General features: G+C 42.5%; 1 protein-coding gene across 8 annotated transcripts in view; it reads right to left on the bottom strand.

The window, feature by feature from the left end:
* Window positions 1-23,790, bottom strand: part of FAM13A (family with sequence similarity 13 member A) — a 139,987-nt gene extending 116,197 nt beyond the window's left edge. For 5 of the 8 annotated variants that reach the window (XM_051789730.1, XM_051789732.1, XM_051789733.1 and 2 more), the window contains exons 1-3: window positions 22,279-22,330; window positions 7,909-8,098; window positions 5,040-5,249 (exon numbers count right to left, since the gene is read on the bottom strand). In XM_051789730.1, the coding sequence (XP_051645690.1) occupies window positions 5,040-5,249; window positions 7,909-8,098; window positions 22,279-22,323 (445 nt within the window). In that variant the 5' untranslated portion in view covers window positions 22,324-22,330. Of the gene's footprint in view, window positions 1-5,039; window positions 5,250-7,908; window positions 8,099-10,576; window positions 11,076-22,278; window positions 22,331-22,985; window positions 23,258-23,773 lie in introns of those variants that run through there. The other 3 variants (XM_051789729.1, XM_051789728.1, XM_051789727.1) reach the window with 3 other exon arrangements.
* Between the last annotated feature and the right edge of the window lie 285 nt (window positions 23,791-24,075).

Genomic DNA, 24,075 nt, shown 5'->3' with positions numbered 1-24,075 from the left:
AGAAGTAAAAGAAGAATGAAGGCTAGGAGGAAGGTGCTCTCAAGGCATCTTTTTTATTCTGGGAGCCTTCCAAAAGTAACGTGCAATAGATGGCATCTCAGTAAAGGTCTGCACAAGAAGCTTGGCTAGATGTGCAGCCAGGAAGGACTCGAAACCAAGGATGAAATAGTGGGTAGGCTGAGGAAGGGAACAAAACCAGAAGCCTCAGGCCATGTCCAGCCTCAGCAACCGGAGGACACAGAATACAGCATAACACAGGCAGAGGACCAAGGAAGCCAGCAAAGCCAGAGTGGTACCTCAAAGCTGAACTAGGGACTCATTACTGAGGAACAAGTCAAGGAGATAAGTGAAAAGGACAGGCAGTCTCTCTAAAAATGTTAATTAACTAGAAACAGGAGCTTCAACACTGTAGGAGGCACAGACACATCTGCGAGTGTGTTTTCAAGTCTCATTTAATTTCAGTATACACCCACATATCACAACAAGAGGGACATATTTTCCAATAGTTCATCCTATTTCTGAACCTACTGAATTTCTTTGACATGCTACAGACACAATCTAATTCCCAAATTCATCTCTCTTCATATTACTCCTTCCCCCTGCAGAAACTGCTGCCTGAACAGCACTAAAGGTATGGATGCCTGCAAACAGGTGTGTGTAATTGTTTTGCTCATGTCTCAGATGGTCTGACCCCAAACAACTCCAGCCTGGAAGTGCTGAAACCATATCACCAGGGTGCCATGCCCTAGCCAACTATCTGTGCCATGAGACGAAGAAGAGAGGCTACTGCTTAGTGTCATGCTACCAACAGCTTTCAGCTGCCTTGCATACTCCCAGATTGGAGGGCAGACAGAAAAGCTTGCATCTGTCAGCAGCTATCAATGTGCCCGAGGAAGTTAATCCTTGGCAGAGAGGCAGCAGGTTGTACACTGCAGTACCATGGCACCCACTGGACTGTCGGAGGAATCAAAGCATTTCTTTCCACCTCCACAATCTAGGGGAAGCGGGGCTCCAGTCTCTCTCTGCCAAGAGACAATCTGCTTCAGACACGATCCTGCCACAGAGGGAAAAAAAGTCACGCCTCGTTGCCATCAGTAGCAGAAATATTGTAAGTCCTTATCATAAGAAGGCTGTCATCACAATCCAACTTGAGCCCCCTTGCTCTCTATCATTATGGCACTTTGCAGCGCTGTATTTATGCCTCATTCCAACACAATGGAGAAGAGCACTCTCACTTCTTTTGCGGCTCTGCTGAGTGTCATCATCTGTATAAAAAAATCCAACTACAAGAGGTTTTACTGCTTAACAAACATCATCTCCATGCACAAAACAGAAGTTATTTCTCTAGTTTGGAACTAGCCCTTATAACACTAACATAACACTAAAAGCCAAAGGAAAAGATTAAAATCATGTCACAAGAGCCTGGAGAACCGCAGATATCTCGTGAATCTGATTTGGTGCACTGCTGCAGTTACCATGGTTAAAAGGTCAGCTCTCATGTATTCATTTTCACAGTCACTGTTCAGATTGAAATTTGACCTCTAAAATCGCCCAACACAAGCTGTATTTTTGGTTCTGCTTGTTCATGTAAGTCAAACAGCTGCCGGCTACTAAGCGTTCCGTAAACTGACCTGTTGATACAGAAGGGAGCTGCTCATTCCCTTCCACCTCCTCCCATCCCTCTCGCTGAAACTAGCAGGGCTGTTCACAGGCATCCGACAAAACCTTGCCAGACATGGCAGGTTGTGAGCAGGAGGAGGTATGTGAAATAAAAGTCACACCTAGTTGCTGCCCCCTGAAAAATATAACTTCTCTAGTATGGAGCAACGTCAAGTAGCCAGAGTGATGAAACAGCATCAACTTAATTCAACTGTACCAAAGGAAGACAGGAATCCACATTTCACTGTATCCCTGCAATGGCAGCAACAAAAAATAAACTTGCATGAGGGAAAAGCTTTCTGTATGATAAAAAGGAAAAGTACGCTAGCAACCTGTCTTTATTAAAAGCAAGTGACCTGTGAAAGGAGTAAGAGCAGCACGTACAGTTCCCACTATGTACAAATGCCTTAAGAGTCAGTGACTGTGATGTAGAAGATAAGGAATGAAAAGCCAGAAGGAATAAACAAGCTCAGGCAGGGACTGCTTATGGGAGCAGCTGATTTCTTCCGTCTGAGGTTTCTGTAAGCACAGCCCATTTTGCATGGGCAGGCATAGCTCTGCTCTGCAGTGAAGCCTCAGTCACAAAAGAGATTGTGATGGACATTTTTTACCCCAGGACTCCCTGCAAGGAGCAGCCTTCATATTTGACAGGTGCTTTGAGGAGACTGGCCAACACCAATGTGTCCCTGGTCTGCACTTGCTACACACATCTCTGATCAACATCCTTTACAGAGGGAGGCCCTTCTCAGCTCCCACTGCCACTGTTCTTTTCCAAGGGCAGAGAGAGAATGTCAGGACACAACAAATGGCCTTTGGACATACACATTATGTTTTCTGGAAATGCACAGTCTTGGCATTATGCTGAATATTTATATAAACAGCAGTGCTTTAGGATTTGGGGGCAGCATGCAGAGCTCTGTTTCACATGACACTGCACAGGCTGCAGGCAGCAATGCTAAACCAGCTGCATGGACTTCCTGAACTACTAAAAAGACAGGTTCTCTCTTTCATAAAAGGGCAGATTATTTCCTCTTTGGTTTGGTAACAAAGACTATACCTGGAATTGAGAAGGGTTACAGCTACAGGTAAAATCTGTAATTTTCAGTCCAGTTATTTTTAACCAGAGAAATCACTCTCTAACAATTTTTATAGTAAGTAATCTAACTATGTGTTATTCTCATGTCAAGATCTCAGCTGGCTTAGAACAGGCTGATATCAATCCGTGAAAATATTCCAAATTAATTCCAACATAATTCCAAAAAAGCATATCCCGTGCAAAGCTTCAACAGAAGGGAATCCAGAGGCTGTAACAGAGCTTCTATTTGCCTTCACTGTAGACATGCAGTGAAGTGGCTTCAGATTCAAAGTTATTTTTTAATAACCTGTTGGGTCAGAAACAGTTCGACCTCTCTCTTCATAGTTTACAAAAAGAACGCCCAGGCACACACTCTCTTGGTACCATTTTGCAACAAATCCCCTTGCACATACTTTGATAAGTGAACAGATAACTCCTCCAATCCTGCACAGCTGGTTGATCATTTAACTGTAAACAAATGCCCACTTACCACTTAAGCTAATCTGAACACGATGAAACTCACCAGTCACATAGCTACTCATCTATGCTGTATTTTCTAGGGCATGAAAAACCCCTCAGTTTTGGTCAAGCTTTACAGAAGTCTTTCCCTTGCCATAATAGCCAACTGGCACTTCTTTGCCCTAATCAAAAATTATAATGGGACTAAACTGAAGCTTCTTGTGCAATACAGGCAAACTTAGCTATGAAGACACGTCACAGTTGGATGGACTTTTGCAGAACTGGGTTTATAGGTTACACCACAAACTTTATTGAGAAACAAGAAAGTTTAGTGGGTAAATCTACTAAGTGAGAATATCCATCTCATTTGCCTGGAAAGTACTGGGAGGATTTTGCATTTCTTGTGGGAAGCAGGAACAGACTAAACTTTCCACAAACACCACAAACACCACTGTTCACAAAGCACATCAGTAGTTCCTGGCACAATACACCAATATGACCTTTGTGGGGATGTAGAACAGCTAAGGTGTGACTTATACTAAATTTACACCTGAACTGTAATTTATGAGAAAGAACATAATTAAATACAGCTCATAAGTCAGAACTGGTGAAATCTAAAAGACCCCAAAGAAAGCACAACAATGACCACAAAAAAGGGACTTTCTAAAGGAACAGCACCTTCCTACACGACACTTCCTGAACGCGATCCTTGGGCACCAGAAAACTTTACTAAATAGGGAAGGTATTTTACACAGCTCACATATAACCTTATTACAGCTGAAATGTCTGCACTCAAGGTAAAGCACAAAGTTCTTCTCCAGTGCACCATCAACACTCTGTACAGCCCAAAACACAAAAGGAAGAAAACATATGGTAGTGTTCTCCCTCCTCCAGAAAATGGCTAAACTTCCTCTCCTCTGAAGGCAAGAAAAGTGGAAGGGAGTGTGTGAGAACTTTGCACCATCTTCCACTAGGGATGCATGTCAGAGCACGTGTTCCTTCTCTGCATCATGCATCACATATGCTCTTTACAGTAAGGCAAGCAAATCTCTAGTAATATTTACCCACCCATTTTGCAGCTTCTTAGGAAACCATAAAGAAGTATCGACTGCCTGCAGCAAGAGAGAAGAACTGCCATTGACCCACACGGTCAAGAACAGGGCCAACCACCCCTCATTCAACATAACATCACCAGAGAAGAAATGTATTACAGACAGATGAATTAGATTTAAACTTACACAACTCTCTGTTAAATGATTTCTCAGTTTTCCACAGAAGAGGTGGTGTTCTGTCCTATGGTTGATCCACCACTTGAAGGTGGGTGAGGGGCGTGAAAAGAAAGAAAGAAGTCTTCCAGGTTGTGTGCTACAACACGGAACAAAAGATAAAGTCTGCTGATACTTGCAAACTGTTTCCTTTTTTGATGGGACATTACATAGAGAGAAGCAGAAACTTTGACAATGTATGGTTTTGGCCCAATTTGATTAGCAGATGAAGTTGCAACTTTTCAGAGTCCATTACAATGAAACTGCCAGAAACCACCCCAGCAAACAAAATCAAAACTCTGTCCTACATAGACAGCAGCTGTTGTCTACAAGTTTGCTCAAAGAAACCAGCTGATCATTTCAGTTTATATTCAGCAGATACAACTGGATAAGAAAATCATAAATAGTCCAGACTTTACAAGCACATAAGAAGCATTTTTCTGCCTCTCGTAAGAATTGCACATCTGGGAGCAGGTAAGAGCTAAAGTCAAAGGAAATGAGGAACAAAGTAGGTAAACCAAGAAACCAGTAATCCAGAAAGAAAGTGCATTGAAGGACTGATATTTTACCTCTTCACTTACCCTGGTAAAGCTGAATGAACCTGGGATGTAAGGCAGACGTGATAATCCCATCTGGCAACTCTCTCAAAAATAATTTCAACAGACTGGCTGCCGAGTACACATCACCATCTTTAACAAGTTCCACTTCTTCTCCACGTTCGTACTGCAGACGCAACTGCTCCACCATTTTCATGCTGCCATTTACTCTGAAGAGACCTTCCTGCGTCATACCTGTAATTATATATTGCAGGTAAGACTGATCAGAACTAAGACATCCCAGATATTTAGTGCTAATAATATACATGTAGTAATATAAAAGAGAGCAATTAATACACCACAGTTTAAAAAAAGTACTACTTTGCCCCCAGAAACCCCCTCTAGTCAAGTAGTTGGATTAGGATAAATAAGGAATACTAGTGACAAGATCTTGAGGCCTGGGATACTCTTTTGAGAACCCACAAAACTCAGTGGCATTGCTGTAACCTCACGGAGAAACCAATTCAGACAGACATATTTTGTATTGGTATATTTCAAGAGAAAAGGATCCCACAAAGGACTCTATAAAACAGTTCCGTTGTTTCATTTTTGCAAGTAGCCCATTATCTTGAGCAGGACTCTGCCAAACTCACACATGTGACTACTGCCAGCTTCATGTTTCAGGGTAACAGGTTCTTACGCGTGACCATCGTGAAGCAAAAACATCTGAACATATGCTGACTGCAGCAGTAACTCCATTATGAGTACTGCAACTTTATGATAGTAAGAAATCTCAGTGAGCAAATATGTATTTTGGACAGCACAAAGACCAAAGTATTTCACAATGAAAAGAAACGGTATTGATCACCACAGATTAGACAACTCACACCCAGTGAAGGAGATGGAGAAAGAAGGAGGCTTTGACAGAGCAAGTCAGACAAATCATACTATATCTAACATCATTTTCTAGGCATTTGTTGAGATTCATAACCTCCTGTGAAGAGCCTAAAACTGAACTCAGTAAATTAATTTTCCTCTAGAACACTTTCACCACAAACATTCTGCCTTTTCTAATACTGTCTATATTCCTGCTTGTTCTTCTTCAGAAATATAACACTGAAAGGATCAAAATATATATGGTTTTCATCAGTTCAGACTAGATATCATGAAACAGCAATCTTAACAGAATGTTTCCAGTCCAGGAAGTCAATTCTAATGCAGCAGAGTTTGTAGAGAAAAATAATCTCTTTTATTGGACCAGAAGACAAATGGCTCTAGTAAGGGGAAAAAAATGGACAAGCACTCAAACATTTTACTCGACTACTATGAAACAGTGCTGACAGAATTTGTATTCCTGTATTTACAATGAAATCCATTTTTATGCGGCATGCTGTGCTGCCATCTCGAGGGCAGAAAACACCTCATCTCAGTCACGATTTTCATTTTTGCAGCACTGAGTGAGCAAAGAATACAGATCAAACTTCCTTTCCTCTTCCTTAGTCATTTATAGAACTAAAGAGAGGCTAGAAAATCCTGATAACAGCAATCAGACAGTACTGAATACAGTAGAGGGAAATTTCACTTCATCTATAAATTTGGAAATAGGCAGCTTAATGCAAACTTAGTTCAAGGATGTATCTGCCCAACAGTCAGCTCAGACTGGTTCCCTGGCCCTCTGTTAAAAACGTCTTCACAGTTAACTTTGCCATTAATTCACAAAACAAACCTTATACAGGCACAGGACACTCATTTCAAGAACTTCTTCCCATGTAAGAGAATGTCTTTGAGATCTAGCTTGAGCTTTTGAGAAGGAGAATGGATTGTATCTTTATTGGGGCTGGATAATCAACTTGGCATTCAGAAGTCCAGCTAATCTAGCTGCAGAGTAGAAAACTTGGCTTGTTTAGTCCATATTTGGGACACAGTTGTGTGGGATTCTGATCTTTTTATGGAACACAGAGTGCAGCCCACAACTTGCAGTCAAGAGCGTTTGTCAGCTTCTGGTTTTGATTAAATCCTAACTGATGCAAAACTTTTTCCATCCTTGCTCTTTCAGTGTTCTAGCAAACCACTTTAAGGCAAGTTGAAATAGATCAAGCAAGATGCTGCTGTGTAAAGGTAGGACCACGTTTTAAATTTGCACTGTACCCTAATCCAAGCTAACTTTCAAGCCATGATTGCATCTATCAGCTTCTGAGGATCTATCAAGATACTGTCATGGAATCTAAGGCTCTGCAATTGGATTATCATTACTGAGTAGGTAGAAGAAAAACCTTAGGGTAAAACCAGATGCAACTTCTTACAAGATGAAATTATCTCCACAAAACCTTTTCCATTGCTGACCAAGCGCCACAGAATACATCTGTGCATCAGTGGTGCTCTAGATTTCTGCAAGATTTATTTCAACAAGAAGTAAAGTCCCATTAAATGAGTGCAAAGAGGAGCTAAGAATTGAACACCTACCTCCTTGAGGGGATTCATAACTAGAATCTATCTGAAAACCAGTAAGAACATGTACTCCTTTTCAGTAATGTTCTCTGACTGGGGGGAGGAAAGGGGGGTATCTGTGAATACCTCTGTATAGATACCTACATCTTCTCACTGTCAAAAAGTGTTAAAGACAAATGTTTTGCAACTAGAAAACAACACAAACCTTCACAAACGGAATACATTCTATTTATAAACTGAACATCTTGTTTATGAGAGTGTGTTGCTACTTAACACTGTAGTTTACCTTTATAAACATATTAAAAAGTAAATTCAGCATCAAAGCAGGAAAAAAGAAAAAAGGAAGCAAACTATATACAGTAATATTCTTTGTCTGTGGTTAGTACCACAAAAAGAGACATATCTTCCCTTTGAAGAGTCTTACATAAAGAGTGCAACTAAGCAAAAGTGATTCCACTAAGCTTACCATGTTGAGTGAGGTACTCGACTATATTCCACACAACTATTGGGATACCATTTTTGCTCAGTCCCTGTTGCTGGAGCTCCAGAAGACTCACGCCAAACACCTTCGGACAAGTTGAGTCCCTCTGCTTGTTCAGTGGAAGCACAGCTATCTTTTTCATGTCCTCCTTCAATCTCACAGCCGTTTTGCTTTGCTTAAAGGAGTAGAGGAAAAAAAAAGTGGATTAGTCACATTTCCTGTAGAAGGTTGCACAGTCACAACATAAGCACACGTATCAAAACTGGCTTTTACACTCCAGAATAAGATTTTGGTCTTACTTTCTTTTAATCTACAGGAAAAATATCTGTGAAGTAGGAAAAGAAAAATTAACAGAGAAAGAAACTGGAAAAGGAACAAGAAAAGCATGTAGGTAGTCTGTAGTTAACAGAGAAAGACTTCTGTAGGCAAGCTTGTTACTAGAAAACCAAGTAACTACTAGTCACAGGAGACTGCTCCTGTAACTCATGAAATTCACATGGATTACAAAAGCAACCGGACAAACACAAAGAATCCCAACACACCACCATTAGTTCAGCTTGTCTCCAGGATGCCTGTCAGGGAGAGTACTCTGGGGAAGGTTTACTACACCCTTCCAAATGCTATTCATTAGGGATTCATTTTGGCCACCGTTAGGTGAAATGGACCCTTTTGAAAGATTTTACGTTATGTTTAGTATCTGCTAAGTCTAAAATTTAATTACTGAGGTTTTAAGCTTAGAAACGGACTATGTAATCTAATCACACATAATAAGGGGGGTAGAAAAACAACTCCACAATAAATCCTTAATCCCATAGGTTCTTCTGGAGGCACAACGTTCTCAAAAGTTTTGAGTTGCAGTGGCAGGGAAAACACAGGAAGACAGTCAATAAAACCCAGAGGAATAAAATAACACATGATAAATTTATAGGATCCACAATAGGCAGAAATCTAAATCAGCCTACAGCACTGACATTTGGAATGACCGTTCAAGGCAGAGCAGCAGCATCACCCATCACAGTTGGGATCACACTGCAGGAACTGGGGGCCACTGCTACCACAGAGTTCGAGCTCTTTGTCCACCACTTGCATGGTGCTTAAAAATGAACTTATTCCTACTGTGTTTCATTAACAAATCGCTAGTAGAAACATAGAGAATACTGTATGGTAACACAAAAATATGCTCAGACTCTAGACTAAGTCTTGGCATTTTATTGTATTAAGACAGATTTTAGCATGATATACATGTTTTATTTTAAAAAAAACTTTAAAATCTCTTCAGTTGTGAGTCCATATTTTTACTGTAGCCTGTAAGCTACATGAACATCTGCATCGGTGCTGCTATTAAACATGACTGTCCTTCTTTCAGACATAAAATGATATGGCAGTTCACTTTGCTGTGCTTTTTCCATTAAACACAGCTATTTGAAGCACATGTGTGTTCTACAGTCCCAGGTCCTGTGCAACACACCTGATATTTACAAAAGACATTGTTTATATAAACATCATAAATATGTTTTACTATTTGTGAAACAGAATTGCAACACCTTATAAATATTTATGATAAACAGTACACTTACCAGTGTTTGAACTAAAATCTGACCGACATTAAAATACCACATTTCTTTCAAAGAGACACGTTCCCATTCAAGATTAATTAATAATAAATGATTTTTATTCCAGGCAGATACACGCCAAGGGAAAAATCATCTAGCCTAGGTTAAATTCAGAAGACAGCAAAAATCCTTTGAGCAGTTTCTGAGCAGCTGTGATGCTCAGAGAGCTTTTCCAATTAAGGCCTTCAATTAGCCTCACAATCTTGCTCAGTTACAGCATTTCCAGCCTGTTTCAGCATTCGAAAACCTGAATAACTGAGCTGGACTTACTTGGGGAAACTCACTATTTAAATTTGCATGAGAACCAACAGACGTTTCCCATGTTTCTGGAAACATGGGAACTGAGAAAATTTTCGAGCTTGTTTCACGACCTGGAGAGGCTGCGCTAACTAGAGAACAAAAAATTACGCGATTATCCAGAATACACATCTAACCAAAATCAAAATAAAGTCATCCCCTCAAAACAGCTCTGAAACAAAGAGTTCAGTGTTAAGTTGCCTTATAGATGGAAGATCCGGCTTTACACTGTGAAAACGTGTCCAAACATTAATGCCACTGTTAGCGATCACAAGACTGGGAAAGCAACTTAAATCATCCCTGCACGATGCCGCCAAAAAGTGCCGCCCAGACACACGGAGAAAAGCTATTTATACGCCACAGGGACGCACTTTTACAGCTCATCTAGGAACTTTAACGCGGGGAACACGGCAGCGCAGTTGCTCTCTGGCTTAAATAATGGGGGGGTAAGGGGGGGAAATAAGACCGGCTGGAATTGTCTTTATTAATCTTTACCTCTCCCAAACGAGAGAGCTGCCGAGAGGGAGGGAAGGGAGAGGAGGGGAGCGCTCGGGACGAGCAGAAGGCGCAGGGCCCAGGCCGGGCTCTCCTCCTCCAGCCCCGCGACGGACCCCGGCGGGGCGGGCGGGCGGAGGCTCCTCCAGCCGCCATCCATCCCCCTGCTCCCTGGCCGCGCTCCGCAGCCGCTCCCCCGGCAGCGCCGCCCCGTCCCCGAGCCCGTCCCGCCGCCAGCCCCTACTCACGCGTACGGCCAGCGCCCCGGCCCCCATCTCGGCTCCCGCTCCGCCCCGGCCGCCCGCCCTCGCTGCTCCCGGCGGGCCCCTCCCGGCCCCGAGGTGCCGCCCGCCGCCCCGGCCCGCCCCGCGGACCGCGTGGGGAGCGGGGTCGTTCCCCCGCCTCCCTCCGGAGCGGCCGGGAGGGCTCGGCGGGGGCGGCTCTGCCTCCTGGAGCCTCCCCGGGTCATGGCGGCCGGGCCAAGGGCCCGGCGGCTGCACCGGGCGGTCCCTGGGCATCGCCGAGGGCCCGGGCCGGGAGCTGCCGCTCGGAGCCCGGTGCCGGGCGGGGAGGGAGAGGAGCCGCTCAGCCCGTGTGCGAGCCCGGGCTCGGGCACAGCCGGGCCGCCGCTGGAAGGGTCTCCGCGACGCCGCGTTCAGCCCGGTAACGTTAGCGGGGCTGCGGGAGGAATCGCAGCCGGGCAGCCAGGGAAAACAAACCTTCCTGCGCCATGGCACTGCCGGGGGCCCTGCGGAGCACGGCGCGGGGCAACGCGTGGCCTGAGTTTGGAAGGTGCGAAGCAGTGCAAGCGTAGCCCCCCGTCCCCCCTGTGAGTGTCCATCTAAGGATACGTTGGTGAAAGAAGTGAAAAGTTAAAGCAAAAAGTGGAGGGCAGGACACCCTTCACATCTAGCGCCTGCCGGCAGTCACGGCATGGTGGTGGTGGGAAGAAGAATTCACTCCCCCATCGCCCTTCTCCCGGTCACCGCAGCCTGGAAGCAGTGTTTGTCCTAGAAATTAAAAGCGCACTTCAAAACAGAACTGTAGAGTTCTGGTGTTTCAAATGTTCTACTTTTGTTTGTTTGTTTGTTTGTTTGTGGAAGAAAAGCACCCACGTTTTTATTTCTGTATCAGATGCAAGCACTGCTCGGCAGGGCCTTAGCATTGGGATAGGAGCAAAGGTCTTTGGAAAGCGTCTCTCAGGAATACCCGCTTCTGGTACATGGACAAAAGGAAGTCTGTCCAAATAGAGTAAACGGAAGGAAAAAGAAAATTTTATCAAACCTTCTAGATGAGGAAAATGCTACCTGCAGATCTGAGTTCTCATGCACAATTTCTATTTTATTAAGAACTGTAATCACAGTCTCCTCCATGCTCAGTTTTTGTTTTCCTCTCTAAGGCAGTCTAACCCAAAATGACTAATTTCCAAGTTGGCACGTGTACAACAGAAAGTTAGACTTAGTGATAGTTAATTTTGGTGTTTTAATTTCACTTTAGGACTCCTAAAGTGAATTGGTGTAACAGCCTCCTCCATCCTCCTCTTTACTGTAAGCCTCTAATGTACTTTTCACATAGATCACAGACTGCTCTTTTCTTCTTAGTCCTAATTGCAGCTTCACCATGAAAACCAATGGCATGCTTCAAGCCGTAAGCCAGAGAGGGAATGATGAGAAACTGCAGCTCTCTGGAGACTTCACTTGGGAGTGAAGAGTCCAGACATGAACCCACAGTAAACAGAAGCTACGGTGTTAAGGTTTCATCAATATATGTTGAGAGGTAGCAGGAACATCCTATAAAAACCAAGACCAGAAGACAAGCATTACCATCTCTTAATCAGAGCCTTGAAAGTCACGCTTCTGCTAAGTCACTGGAGCACTTGGGGCTATGATATGCTGGTAACTTTACTCTGGGTTAATAAAGACACTTCTGGACTTGCTTAAAGTCTTGAGAGAGCTGAAGACCAGCATACTCATCTCCTGTGTGGCAGAAGAATCAAAACCAGACTGAAACTTCCTCAATGCCTTTGTCCCCTCACAACTTTTCCTCATCAGCACCCCACGGGGCCAATCACCCCTGTGCAGGGCAGAGTAAGATTCACCTGAACTTTTCCTAACCCCAGCCTAGGAGTAAATACATTCCTTCTTGCGCCTTTCACCCTTCCCACAGGGACATGTTTCCTTATATCCTGATGTTCTTCTCCTCCCTTTACTGAACCACCACCCTTCAGGATGACTTCAAAAGAAAGGTGTGATGAATGGGGAACAGCAGTATTCTGGCAACACAGAAATCAGCCAAGACCTGCTGTGGTATTTGACTGTAGGTTGCACCCTACTCAGGAAACCTTCACTGTTTTCCTTTAAGCAATTCAGAAAACCCTTAGAAAACAAAAAATCAGAAGCAGCCACGCCTATCACAGAGAAACAAAAAACTCCCAAAACCCAACAATAGAAAAGCATACCTCTGTACCTCTGAAATGCTATTTCATTTTTTCTGGCTAAGGTGTTGCATCAAACAGCTGTCTCTTCCCTTTTCTGCTCCTGAGGAATTTTATACTGCATGAACAGAACAACTGCAGGATGCGTGCATATTTATGCAACTTGTCATAAACTATGTCTAGAGCCACGAGAGCTCAAATCAGAGCAAATGCATTGTGAAAGACTGTGAGACCCACCAGTTGTGTATCCCTAGCTTTTGTGACATATCATGCCTACCTTCCTTGGGCCACACAGTTGTTTCCTTTAGTTCTCAACTATGCTGTTATCATCTGTGTGCAAGAATAGCTCAATGGCTTTTTAACATGCCTGTCTTTTTAGGGGAGCCAAGAGAATATATTCTCTACCTGAGATACACACCTCCATCATTTACTCTCTAATTCCACATAACTGCTAAAAGCTAATGTAAAAACATTGCAAAGGACAGGCTAATAAAATCATGCAATGAATCAATAGAGGAAGAAAAATATTTTTTTTCCCCTTCCACTTGTTTACAAATAAGGCATTTAACCTCAGATGTTGAAACAACATTCCCGGAGGGAAAGAACAGCTGGGATAGTGTTAGAAGTTCAAAGGAACTCCCTCACACCATTTCTGTGAGTAATGCCTTTGTGTCTGTGATACCATATGTTGCTTAACCTGACTATTATTCATCATTTCCATTGTAACATCAGAATTCAGCACTCATTTCATAACAGCTCACATAAAAGCAGGGTGAAAAGAAGTGAAAGAAGTGTCTACTGCCAGCTCTGGGATCCTTGAACATTACTGTTTCCTCCTGTTTAGCCTAGGTAGCCACCTGCGGGATATTTGCTGTGACCTTCCAGGGCACTCACGAGAAGGCCAGCCTAGCTAAGCATGGGGCATACTCGAGTGACCTGCATAGTGTAAGACCTGGCAGCTGCAGGTGACAGGAGACAAATCAAGAAATCAAGAAACATGCAAGAGCAGCTCAAAATTGCCAAACTAACACGTTAGAGTAGGTTTAGATTACATATTAGGAAAAAACTCTTTACTGTAGGGGTGGTGATGTGCTGGAACAGGCTGCATACAGTGTTTAGGTCTAGGTTGGGTGGAGCTCTGAGCAACCTGGTCTAGTGGAAGGTGTCCCTGTCCATGGCAGGGGGATTAAAACTAGATGATCTAGAGGTCTTTCCAACCTGGGCTATTCTGTAATTCTATGATCTGTCTGACAGGTTTGTCTGCATCAAGTAACTAACCAGAACTTCTCATCCAAAAAGCAATGACAAGACACCTTTTTTTAAAGAAAAGGCATGCAATAAAAAGCATGTGATTTACTTCAATCAAGACGTCTATGTGAAGTATTGAAGTATTACTGAACTGCTTAGACTCTGAAATACAGCTATAATGGTAAGGAACCAAGGAAAAATAAATAGCTATCAAATACCTGAGTCCAAATTAATGTATAGTTTAAGCAGCAGGGTTACCAGCCTACTGAATCAATGAGATGGAGGCAGTCATACTAATTATAAAATTATTTCAAATAATACCAAGTTTCTTCAGGCGTACCTAATTGCAAATTTAAACATGTCTATGTAAATTGACATTTGCAGATTTGGTGATCTCAGCAATTTTTCTGTAAAAACAGTAGCATCGTAAGACTGTGTGATAATTTAGGTTATGATCTGGGAAAAACTGGATTTTTAGAACAGCAATAGAATACTGAGAGCAGGAGCTGCTGCTGCAACACCAGCTTCTGGCTTGCAGCACAACAGAGAAATCTCTCATCTCCCCAAATCAAAACTACAACAAAGCAATCAATTTTTGCCTGGGCAAATTGCTATCCCTTCATGAAGCCATAGTAAAAACCACCATGTTGTTAAACTTATGTGGAAGAGTAAAAGCATAAAGCATGTTACACAATTTCTACCTAAATGCAATGCAAGCTGTCTGACAGCCAGACTGCTCCTGAGGATTTTACTTCTCTGTAATGCAGCCTACGCCTTTGTTGCAAAGAAAGAGGGGAGCAAAGACACACCAGCACTTAGGCTCAGCCTGCCAGTAGTTGGGGCTAGCAGCACGGTCCTGTATCCTGGTCTCCTGGGTAACCAGTGCTGGAGGACACAAAATAAACAAATACTCAAACAAACTAACTCTGCCAGGCAAAATGTGCCTTCTCACCTGGCAGCTGCAATTTGATCAGTTTTCTGTGGACCGTTGCTTCTTAATGATAATGCCTGCCCTTCAGTGGCACTAGACCAAATTACACTGGGTTTTGGAGTCAGAATAAGGATGACTTTCCCCAGGATGTTGTTCTTGTAAGTGGATTAAACATCTTAAATATGTAAAACTAGTATTAATTTTGGAGGGTTTTGTTGCTTTTGTGAAAAAATACGTGTCTACCTTGCACTTCCACCTGAAAATCAGACAGCGAAGGGACTAGAAACTATCTCATTTTCCCTTCATTGTGTTGTCCAAATGAAGAAACACCAAAATCCACTGGGCAGCAGATGGAGGACAGAAAATTAAACCAGCATTTTTGAGCACTCTTTTACTGAAAGATGGAGCAGGGATTTGTTGTGTGACTCTTTTCCAATGTAAACCCTACAGAAATGGCAGGTTGAATTTTTAATGTCTTCACAGAACCTTTGCCCTTCAAGGCAGGGGAGGATGTAGGAGAAAGAGAAATCTTATATGAAAGTTATGATTCCAAAGTAAAAAACCAAATTGTTGTTCTTGAAACACAATTTTGAGTTTTACCAGCCCTTGAATAATGTTCTGCTGTTCAACATTATCTATGACAACCCATTTTATTTATGCAAAATTTCCTTTAGAAAAAGTCAATATTAGATGGGGGCATTCATTACTACATGTGACTCCTCTGAAAACAGAACACTCTGAATGACAAGTACTTCATCATATAAACAGCACTGCAAAAGAAAGCACAGAAATAATCAGTGGTGATAAATAGGAGAAAGGATTTATAAATAAATTATTTTTTATTGTAGGTCAACAATGAAAAATGTCCAGAACCTACATTTTGATATAATAGTTTCAGGGTGGGGGAGATATTTTTTTTAAGGTTTATGGCTTCTGGTACTTGAAGTTTCATTTTCTTCCTCTCCTCACTCACCTATTTTGCCTTCCTTCCCCTCCAGGTAACTCTAAACACAAATTTCGTCTAAGTGCTGCAGTGTTTGGTCTCTCTAAGCCTCCCACATCCTGGAGCAAACCAGTGAGAGCGATTACAGCTATTCACAAAGACAGCAGTTGTCCCAAACTGGTGATGAAAGGATGTATCACCTCATAACATGGATGATGAAAGATGGGATTTTGTGTGCTCAGGCCCCTTTCATCACCCCTATATGTGTGCAAGGCCTAAGTAAATGCTGGCTAAATGAAGGGCTGAGCCTGCTAAACACTTGCCTTTAGCTCAGAAGGAATGGGAGGCTTCACTACAGTAACTTACAGAAAATAAATATGTGTGTGATGTATTTTCTACCAAAACCTTTCAGAGGCTGTCCATTGCTGTGTTATGAAATGGAGCCTGTTAATCATTTCAGCCAAGCTACCACCACTGCCAGCTAAACATCAGATCTGCAGGGCAAGGACCTGCCCGGGCCATGTTTTAGCCTGAATTTCTTCCCTTGGCCAATTGGGACAGAACCTTTGTGGCTATTTGATGACTCTTGAAGTTAAAAACCAAAAAAAAAGCAGGTTGTATAAGTGTAGAAATGATTTAGCTGACTAAATCAATAGTCAGCTGTTGTCTGACTAATCATTAGCACACTAATCTCTACTTAGTGACACACAGGTATTTTTAGAGAGAGGTTTGCAAATTACTGTTGCTACAATGTTTTAAAATTAGACATGGAGTTGCAAGCAGCTCAAATGGTTTGTGGCAAACTACATTACAGAGATGTTTTAATTTCAACAAAGCTAAGAAACATTCTTTTTCCAGACCCAAACATCCTTCAATAATAGCAAATTATTTAAAAATTAATGTATCTTGCCAGTATGCAGGGTCCAAACAATAGCAATAAAAGGAGGTCCCTGAGTGGGCAAGGATCATAGAGATTCATTCCTGGAGGGAAAGCAGCATTTTCATACCTGGCCTAAACTCGGGCTTACATCTCCATCTTGTGGCAAAAGGGGATGGGTGCAAGGCAGCAAAAGGAAATTACACTTTGTGGCCGAGGGTAATCCGCGGTTTCACAACGAACCAAGCAGCAGGGATGCATAAGGCATATCCTCTTGCTAAAATCTCAGCAAAACTGCATTCCAAAGAGTTTTGCTTGGTGTAGAAAGTGTCTCCATCCCAGCAGTGTGCCAACCAATTAAAGAAATCTGCTTACCATAGTTCAATCCCATCTTACCAGGGGAAACCTAAATTTCATTTAATTTCATGGACTGCTGGTAAGTTTTGGATCAGATCTATTAGTTAAAACCAAGCAAGAAAACCAGAAAAGCACTGCCAGAAGAACTGTACCGTGGACACAGTGCTGCCCTGCCAGTCTCAATATGCTCATTGTTTGTGGGTGTCTGACTTTGAGCACACACATTTTAATACACCTACCCCACTTCTGAGACAGACATATTTCAGTGTGGTTAGTGCTTAGGCTGGGTGATGTATGTGGTCCTCCAACTTAGAGCAAGGAAGAGCAGCATGCTGTGTTCCAAAAGTTATAGTTGTGTTTTTTACCCAATATCAGCTACTAAGGCATTTTATAATGAACTCAGAAACACAGGAAGCAGTTGAAATATGGAGACACGGGAAGATCAGAGTGCCAAAAAACATAACAAGCCTACAGTAGAATAAAAAGACTTCGTTGGAAACCCTGTGAGAATAGTAACGAGCTTTACAAGCAAATAAGAAATGTTCATCCCTTCTTTCTCTTCCCATCTCAGCCCCCACCTCGGGTTGTCAGTCAACCTTAGCAATTAAATTGTTAAAGAACAACATCTGTAAAAGAAAAGAGAATAGCATTTTTATTCTATCCCACAGTGAGCTACATGGTTTTAAAAATTATGCTTGGTGAAACCTGCACACATTTTTAAAACCAGGCAAATCCAGGCAGCAGCTGGCAGGACTGCAGCATGCTTAAAGATATCTAGAATCCCCATGGGACAAGAGTGTGGGAGCTTGTGCTGCTGTTCAGACACAATTCTGAGGATATTAGTGGGATGTCAACACAATTCCAAAGATGTTCAGACACACTTCTAAGGATATTAATGGGATATCTATCCTATGCAAAAACCCTCAAAAATTTCAGCCTGTGTTTCCCGGCCTAGAACACCAGCACAATCCAGCCTCTATGTCTGGCTACTTCTCTGTACCCAGAGCAGTCCAGAACCTTAGATTCAGACAGATTGAGACCCCACTGGAATCTAGCTGTGAACTGGACAACATTGTGTAAGCTCAGCTAACACATGGTAACAAGGCAGCCTTAGCCTAAGATTTAGGCTTAAGTCAATTGAAAAGAGGATCCAAGCTCTTGAATCTGGGCTAAACTTTGTGAAAAGGTTGCAACACAGCCCAATGTTTGGGATGCTCCTATTTCAAGAGTTCCAGTCACTCCAGGCAATTGTCAGAAAGTAGGCAAGAGTTTCCAGGATTCCCCAGGGAGATAAATAGGAAAGAGAAGAAAAAAGTTTGAGGACAATAAATGTTTTTTTTTGTTTGTTTGTTGTTTTGTGTTTTTTTTTTTTTGTTATCATATTTTGGTAAAGGAAATATCTCCAATATTACATATCAAAAATGTTCATCTTTCAGTGACCAACTACATGCATCAGACCAGGTTAAATTTTTTCCTCCTGGAAATTTCATTTTTTATGTATGTGAGCTTAATCTCACAGGTAACAGAAATCACACGTCCCTTATTGCAGGGTAAAATGAAGTGTGATCAATAGAAGAGAAATATGTAGGCTGGGCCTAAATAAAACTTCTCTACATTTGGTATTTTGTTGCCTTGACAATACAAGTCTGTGTAAATAACAAATAAAGGCTCTGAGTACCAGACTGGAGAGAGCCACATCTGATGCAGGGAAAGGATCCTGCCCATTAATTTGTATGAGCAGAGAAGCCTACATGACAGGATTTGGACACTGGAGACAATCCACTCATGAGGGAACTTCCACTTTAGCTCTGTGGTGCAAACATATAACACTTGCATTTAATCTGACTCTGCTTTAGGAATCTCTGGTCTATGAGGGGTTTGTCATTGCCCATGAGGAGAGCAAACGTCATCCTGTGTGTTAAATCTCTGAGGCCATATTGTGGCCCCCCAGATGCTCTGCAGAGGATAAGAAGGAAGATCTTGTGGTGGCTGTCATTGCCCTACAAGTTTTTTTAGTTATATTTTTAATTTATCAGGCATTTACCAAGTGTGTAAAATAATCACTTTGTGAGTGAATGGCATTTGACAAGTTGATTTACCATAAAAGTCAGCAATCCCAGCTGAAGCCAGCTCAAATGGTCTTCAGAAAGCAACCTGTAAACAAACCTGTTTTGGTTGGAAATTGTGCATCCTGAAGCCAAGCAAAACTCAGTCACAACAGATTTTATAAATTTGTCTTTGTCTGGGTTTTACAGACTTCTTTACTGTTTGTTCAGCATCCTGAAAGCTAGTACCAAGGAGAGATCTAGAGCTCAGCAGAGTCTTAGCAGGAAAAAAAAAAAAAATTTTCTTCAGATTTTTTTTTTTTTTGTAAAATGTTAGCACACACCATTTTGGCTGAAAAACTATTATTTCAAGTCTGAAATTGCCCCACCACAGCGCACTGACATTCTGGCCAGATGATCCCTGCTCCTACCCTTTTCTTTAGCAGAAAGGCCAAGATCTGCTTTAGCTGTAGCCTGATAATGAACTGTGATGAAAATACTAGGATCTGTGATGTGGTGTGTTTCCAGCTGAATCAAAGAAAGATCAGTTCTGCTGTTTGAGGTATTGGCATAAGCTCACCTGCAGTACTGTGTTCAGTCCTGCTTCATAAGAGGTTAATTTAAATGAAGACAAGTGCGGAAAAGAACTAGCAGGGATCAAATAGAGAGGAGAAAATTCAGCTTAATGTTGGAAAACGAAGACTGGAAACAAATATGATTGCTTGCTGCTATAGTATAGGAGACGCCAGAGAGAGGAGAGAGTTGTAATGTATGGAACAAATTTGGAAAAAGTCAAACTGGCTTCTGTGGCTTGTGAATAATTTTAGGGTAGAATACAAATATTTAAAAACTGGTCAAGTGCTGGAGTAGCCTTTTGTATGGAGGAGTAAAGGCCAGAAACCTAAATGGTCTGAAGCTGGATTATGTGATGGGAACATTGTTGCAGCAGGAAGCAGTTCCAGGGACCCAGTAAATTTTTTTCCCCATCTGTGGTCCAAGGGCAGGCTTGATAGGGAAAGCCACATGACATGGCAATTCTGGGTCACACTGTTTTACATAAACTGAGTTTCCAAACTGAAATCTTTTTGAGTTTGGGACTTTCCCTTTTTCAGCCAAAGAGACTTATCCATGGGAAGCAGACACATTCCACAAACATGCTCATTTAGTCAATAAGCTGTTTTCCACTGAGAAGGCGTTCATCTGGAAATTTTCAAGAAGCCCCAGCTCTAACATCTGCTTAGATGCAAACCCCTTGGGCAATAGCCTCCATTCCTTGTTTCTTCAGTGTCAAAGACCCTTGGTGAGATAGACAAATAAAGGATGACCAGGCAAGGGAAGTAGAGAGTTCGTCCAGCTTCTGCCATCTCGCCTTTCCATGGGCTGTCTGGGAGAGGAGAGGGCAGTGAGTGACTCTGACACATTCAGACAGTGGCTAGGCTGGAGAAGGGAGCGCTGCAAAGATGTAAACCGTGTGATGAATGTGACCATAGAAAACTCAAACACAACTTTGCAGTGCAAAATGTCTTAACAGAATACTGCTGAATGAAAGGGTAAAATAATAAATAACAATAAATTATCATTTTCAGTTAACTAGCCATGGGTTGTATAGATGTCAGGAACACGGGCCACAATAAAAAACACCATGTAATTATTTGAAAAATTCCATTCCAAGAGGAGAAAAGATGGGATTGAAGAGCTTGGATTTATTTTAAGGATTCCAATACAAAATTGTTCTATTTAAGAAGAAATCAAGTTTTATCCACTGCAGCAGAACCCTTCTCTCCTACTTGCCTGCTCACTCATCCTGTGAGTCATGCAGAGCTCTGTATATCTTATACATCTGGAATAACAAATTTTCTTCCTGGAGAAGATTAATCCTTTGTCAGGTTTTCCACATTTCTGCCACCTACAAGTGTATTGGGAAATGCCATTCAACAAGCTTGAGTTAGAGAATTCAGCTCAGCTCTTTCACAAAGCTTTTTAAAAGCTTGATTATCAGCAAGATGCACAGGGGATGCTTAGCCACATTCATTTCATGATCTCACACTGCCCACAGCTCAGGAGTTCCAAGTACAATGCATAATTTTGGTTTGTAACCCAGCTTCTTTGCAGTGTCAGCTAGTCAAAAAAAACCCCATGCCCGCGTGCATATACACATACACAATATGCTCCCTGCTGCAGAAAGAAAGAGGAGAGTTTCTGTGGGGAAGCACTGGAGACAGCAGCTCTCCTCCACCCTGGCCAAAAAAAAAAGGATGTGCACAGATCTCACTCAGACATGACTGATTGCTCTGATTTACTCTTGGGTTGGTTTTTTTTTGTTTTGTTTTATTTTTCCCATAACCTTCTTTTCCTGCTATAGCTGACAACTGATTTGGTGCCTTTGCCAGCTCGGAGGCTGTAAGGTAATTTTTACTGTGTCTCTCCCACACAGTAATGATTTGGAGTCACAGCACCCTTGCCTATAAAAGGGAACATAAAGCAGTGGGGATCACTGCCACTTGCTGTACCTGTCCTGAGTGGAAATGGGAAAGTCTGCATGCACAGATAATTGTGTTTATATTTCACAGACCATAGGGGTAGTAAGGGTCATACAGGCAACAGGGAAGGTCAGTGAAAACAACATAGCTTGCATGTAGATGAAACAATTATAAAGTCCAGTTTCCTTGAATAGTTATATTCACCATGACAGGAAAGGAGCACAATCCCCATTTCACAGTGAAGATATAGATGGATCCTGCAGTGCCCCTCTGGCAAGGCCTCCCTATGCTTCATTTGCAACTTGGGGGGGCAAACAGTAAGGAAAGAGTATGCCCTGTGAATACCCAAAACAATAGACACCCGTGGCTCTGGTCCCCCAGGGGATGCTTATCATCAAGGACACCCCAAAACCATGGGCAGTCAAAGACAGGACCACAAATGCCCTTCTGACATTTTGACTCAGCACTCTGAGTTAGCAAAGAGTACCCTTGTCTGTAGCATTAGAGAAATTTTCAAAGACAGTGCTGGAATTACAAGGGAGTTTAGATTCTCCAAGGAATTCTGCTCCCAGAAGTACACAGCATACAGAGGTACATAACAGCACAGGAATACAGCATTGATGTGCACTGCTCACTGAAGGACCTCTCTGTGCACTCAACCTCTTGGGATCGGTCTTCATGAGATGCCTTAGAGTAGAGTCAGGATTCAGAAGAGGAGAAAACAGCAACAAGGTAATTTTCATAACTCATGTCCTGCTGTGAGTACTTGCTAATAATTGCTATCACTCTGGATTACAGAACACAACACATGATGGCACACATCTCATCCATTCAGCCTCATCTGTTTGCCCAATCCATTTTCTATTCTTTCCCTACCCAAGCAACTTCTTCCTTTCCCACTATTCTGAGTCGTATGCAAAAAAAGGTCACTCTTCAGTATCAGCACAGGGATCTCAGAGAAAACTCACAGATCATTGCCAATGGACTGATGACATTTTCACCTGTCCAGTAGCACAGGTGAAGAAGGGGCCTGGAGTTTGCCTTGCAGCAATCCAAGCTGAGCTTTGCTGTCAATTGCTTTTTACAGAGGTTGGCAATGGACAGAAACAGGCACCCATCAGGGCACTGAAAGAAAACGCTCTCCTGAGGAGAGCAGCACCAGGGCTCTGCCTGCCAGCTCAGGGCCACAGGGAGGAAATCCCCTTTATCAAGCCACCCTGATTCATGAGAAGTCAAAATAATGACACGAAGGATAACAAGTCCCAGAATAACTCCAATTAGATGCATTTGTGATTAAGGACCTCAGAAGACAGCAGCAGGGGGACTGGAGAAAGGTACTGACCTGAAGAATACCCTCTGTATGCCAATGGGGAGGAAAGGATGGTGCAGCACAGGGAAGCAGGGGAGATGAGGTCTTGCCCAGCCCAGGAGCTACTCAATGGCAAAATTTCCTCCTGTTGCCTTCAGTGAATGCCCAAGTGCTTTAGCGGTGCTGAAATACTTCACAAGCACTTGTCAGTGGTTTGGACATGTTGAATCATAGGTTAACCAATTAACTGAGGAGCACAAGTAGAACACCTGAGGACTAAGGTGCTTGTTCACACCATCACTGCTACCCCATCTGACTGTTACTACAGTTAGTAACAGCCAACAGAAGCACCTCAGTTTTTAAGTCAGCTTCATAATTTATATTCAGACATGGTGCTGAGTGTCTTGTAAGCACCTGATTTTTTTTCCTCCTGTTTGATATTATCTATGTCTAATCTTTAAATCCAGACAGAACTGGTATGTTCTTCAACTGTTTGGTGGTTTTGCTTCAATTTGCTTTTTCTTCTTTTACTTTTCTGTTGAGCAGATCTTTAAACTGCTGTCACTTACTGACTTCCTTGTGGCATACATTTATACAACACCCCCAAATTCTACTGCAAAAGAACACTGTTTAATCTGCATCACTCAGAACTGAGGAGGAACTGTAACACGGGCTGTCTGTACAGCTTTAACTTGACCCCAAAGGCAGATGCATCAATATACAGCCCTTAATGACACAATCATACAGTGTTTTTCTTCAGAGAACGCCGTGGCAATTTACCACATGAGCAGTGTTTTCATTTCTGTTACTGAGTATCTCACCCTAAGCCTTGTGCTGGACAATCAGGCTGGCATATTTCCTGCAGAAGATTCAGTCAGAGGAACACAAGGGAACAATCCCTCTGTTCATCCCATCCCAGCCCTTGCTCTAACCACAGTTGCTGCTGAACCCAGTCATTTGTTTCTGCCAGAGTCTAGAGAGTCCTAGAGACATTAAGTTCCTATGCTTGGCTGAGGTAGAGGAAATAGGTAATTTTCATGCTTCCTGCAGGGTTGGTAGGCCTGTAGGCTTACTCCTTTGTGGACACCAGTGTCTCCCCCTTAAAATCCATGTCCATACCTCA

The sequence above is a fragment of the Manacus candei genome, unplaced genomic scaffold (assembly GCF_025592945.1).
Source record: "Manacus candei isolate 608988 ecotype Guabito, Panama unplaced genomic scaffold, ASM2559294v1 h1tg000028l, whole genome shotgun sequence".
In the NCBI taxonomy this organism is placed as follows: domain Eukaryota; kingdom Metazoa; phylum Chordata; class Aves; order Passeriformes; family Pipridae; genus Manacus; species Manacus candei.
The sequence above is the reverse complement of the archived record's forward strand: the minus strand, read 5'-3'. Positions and strand labels throughout refer to the sequence as shown.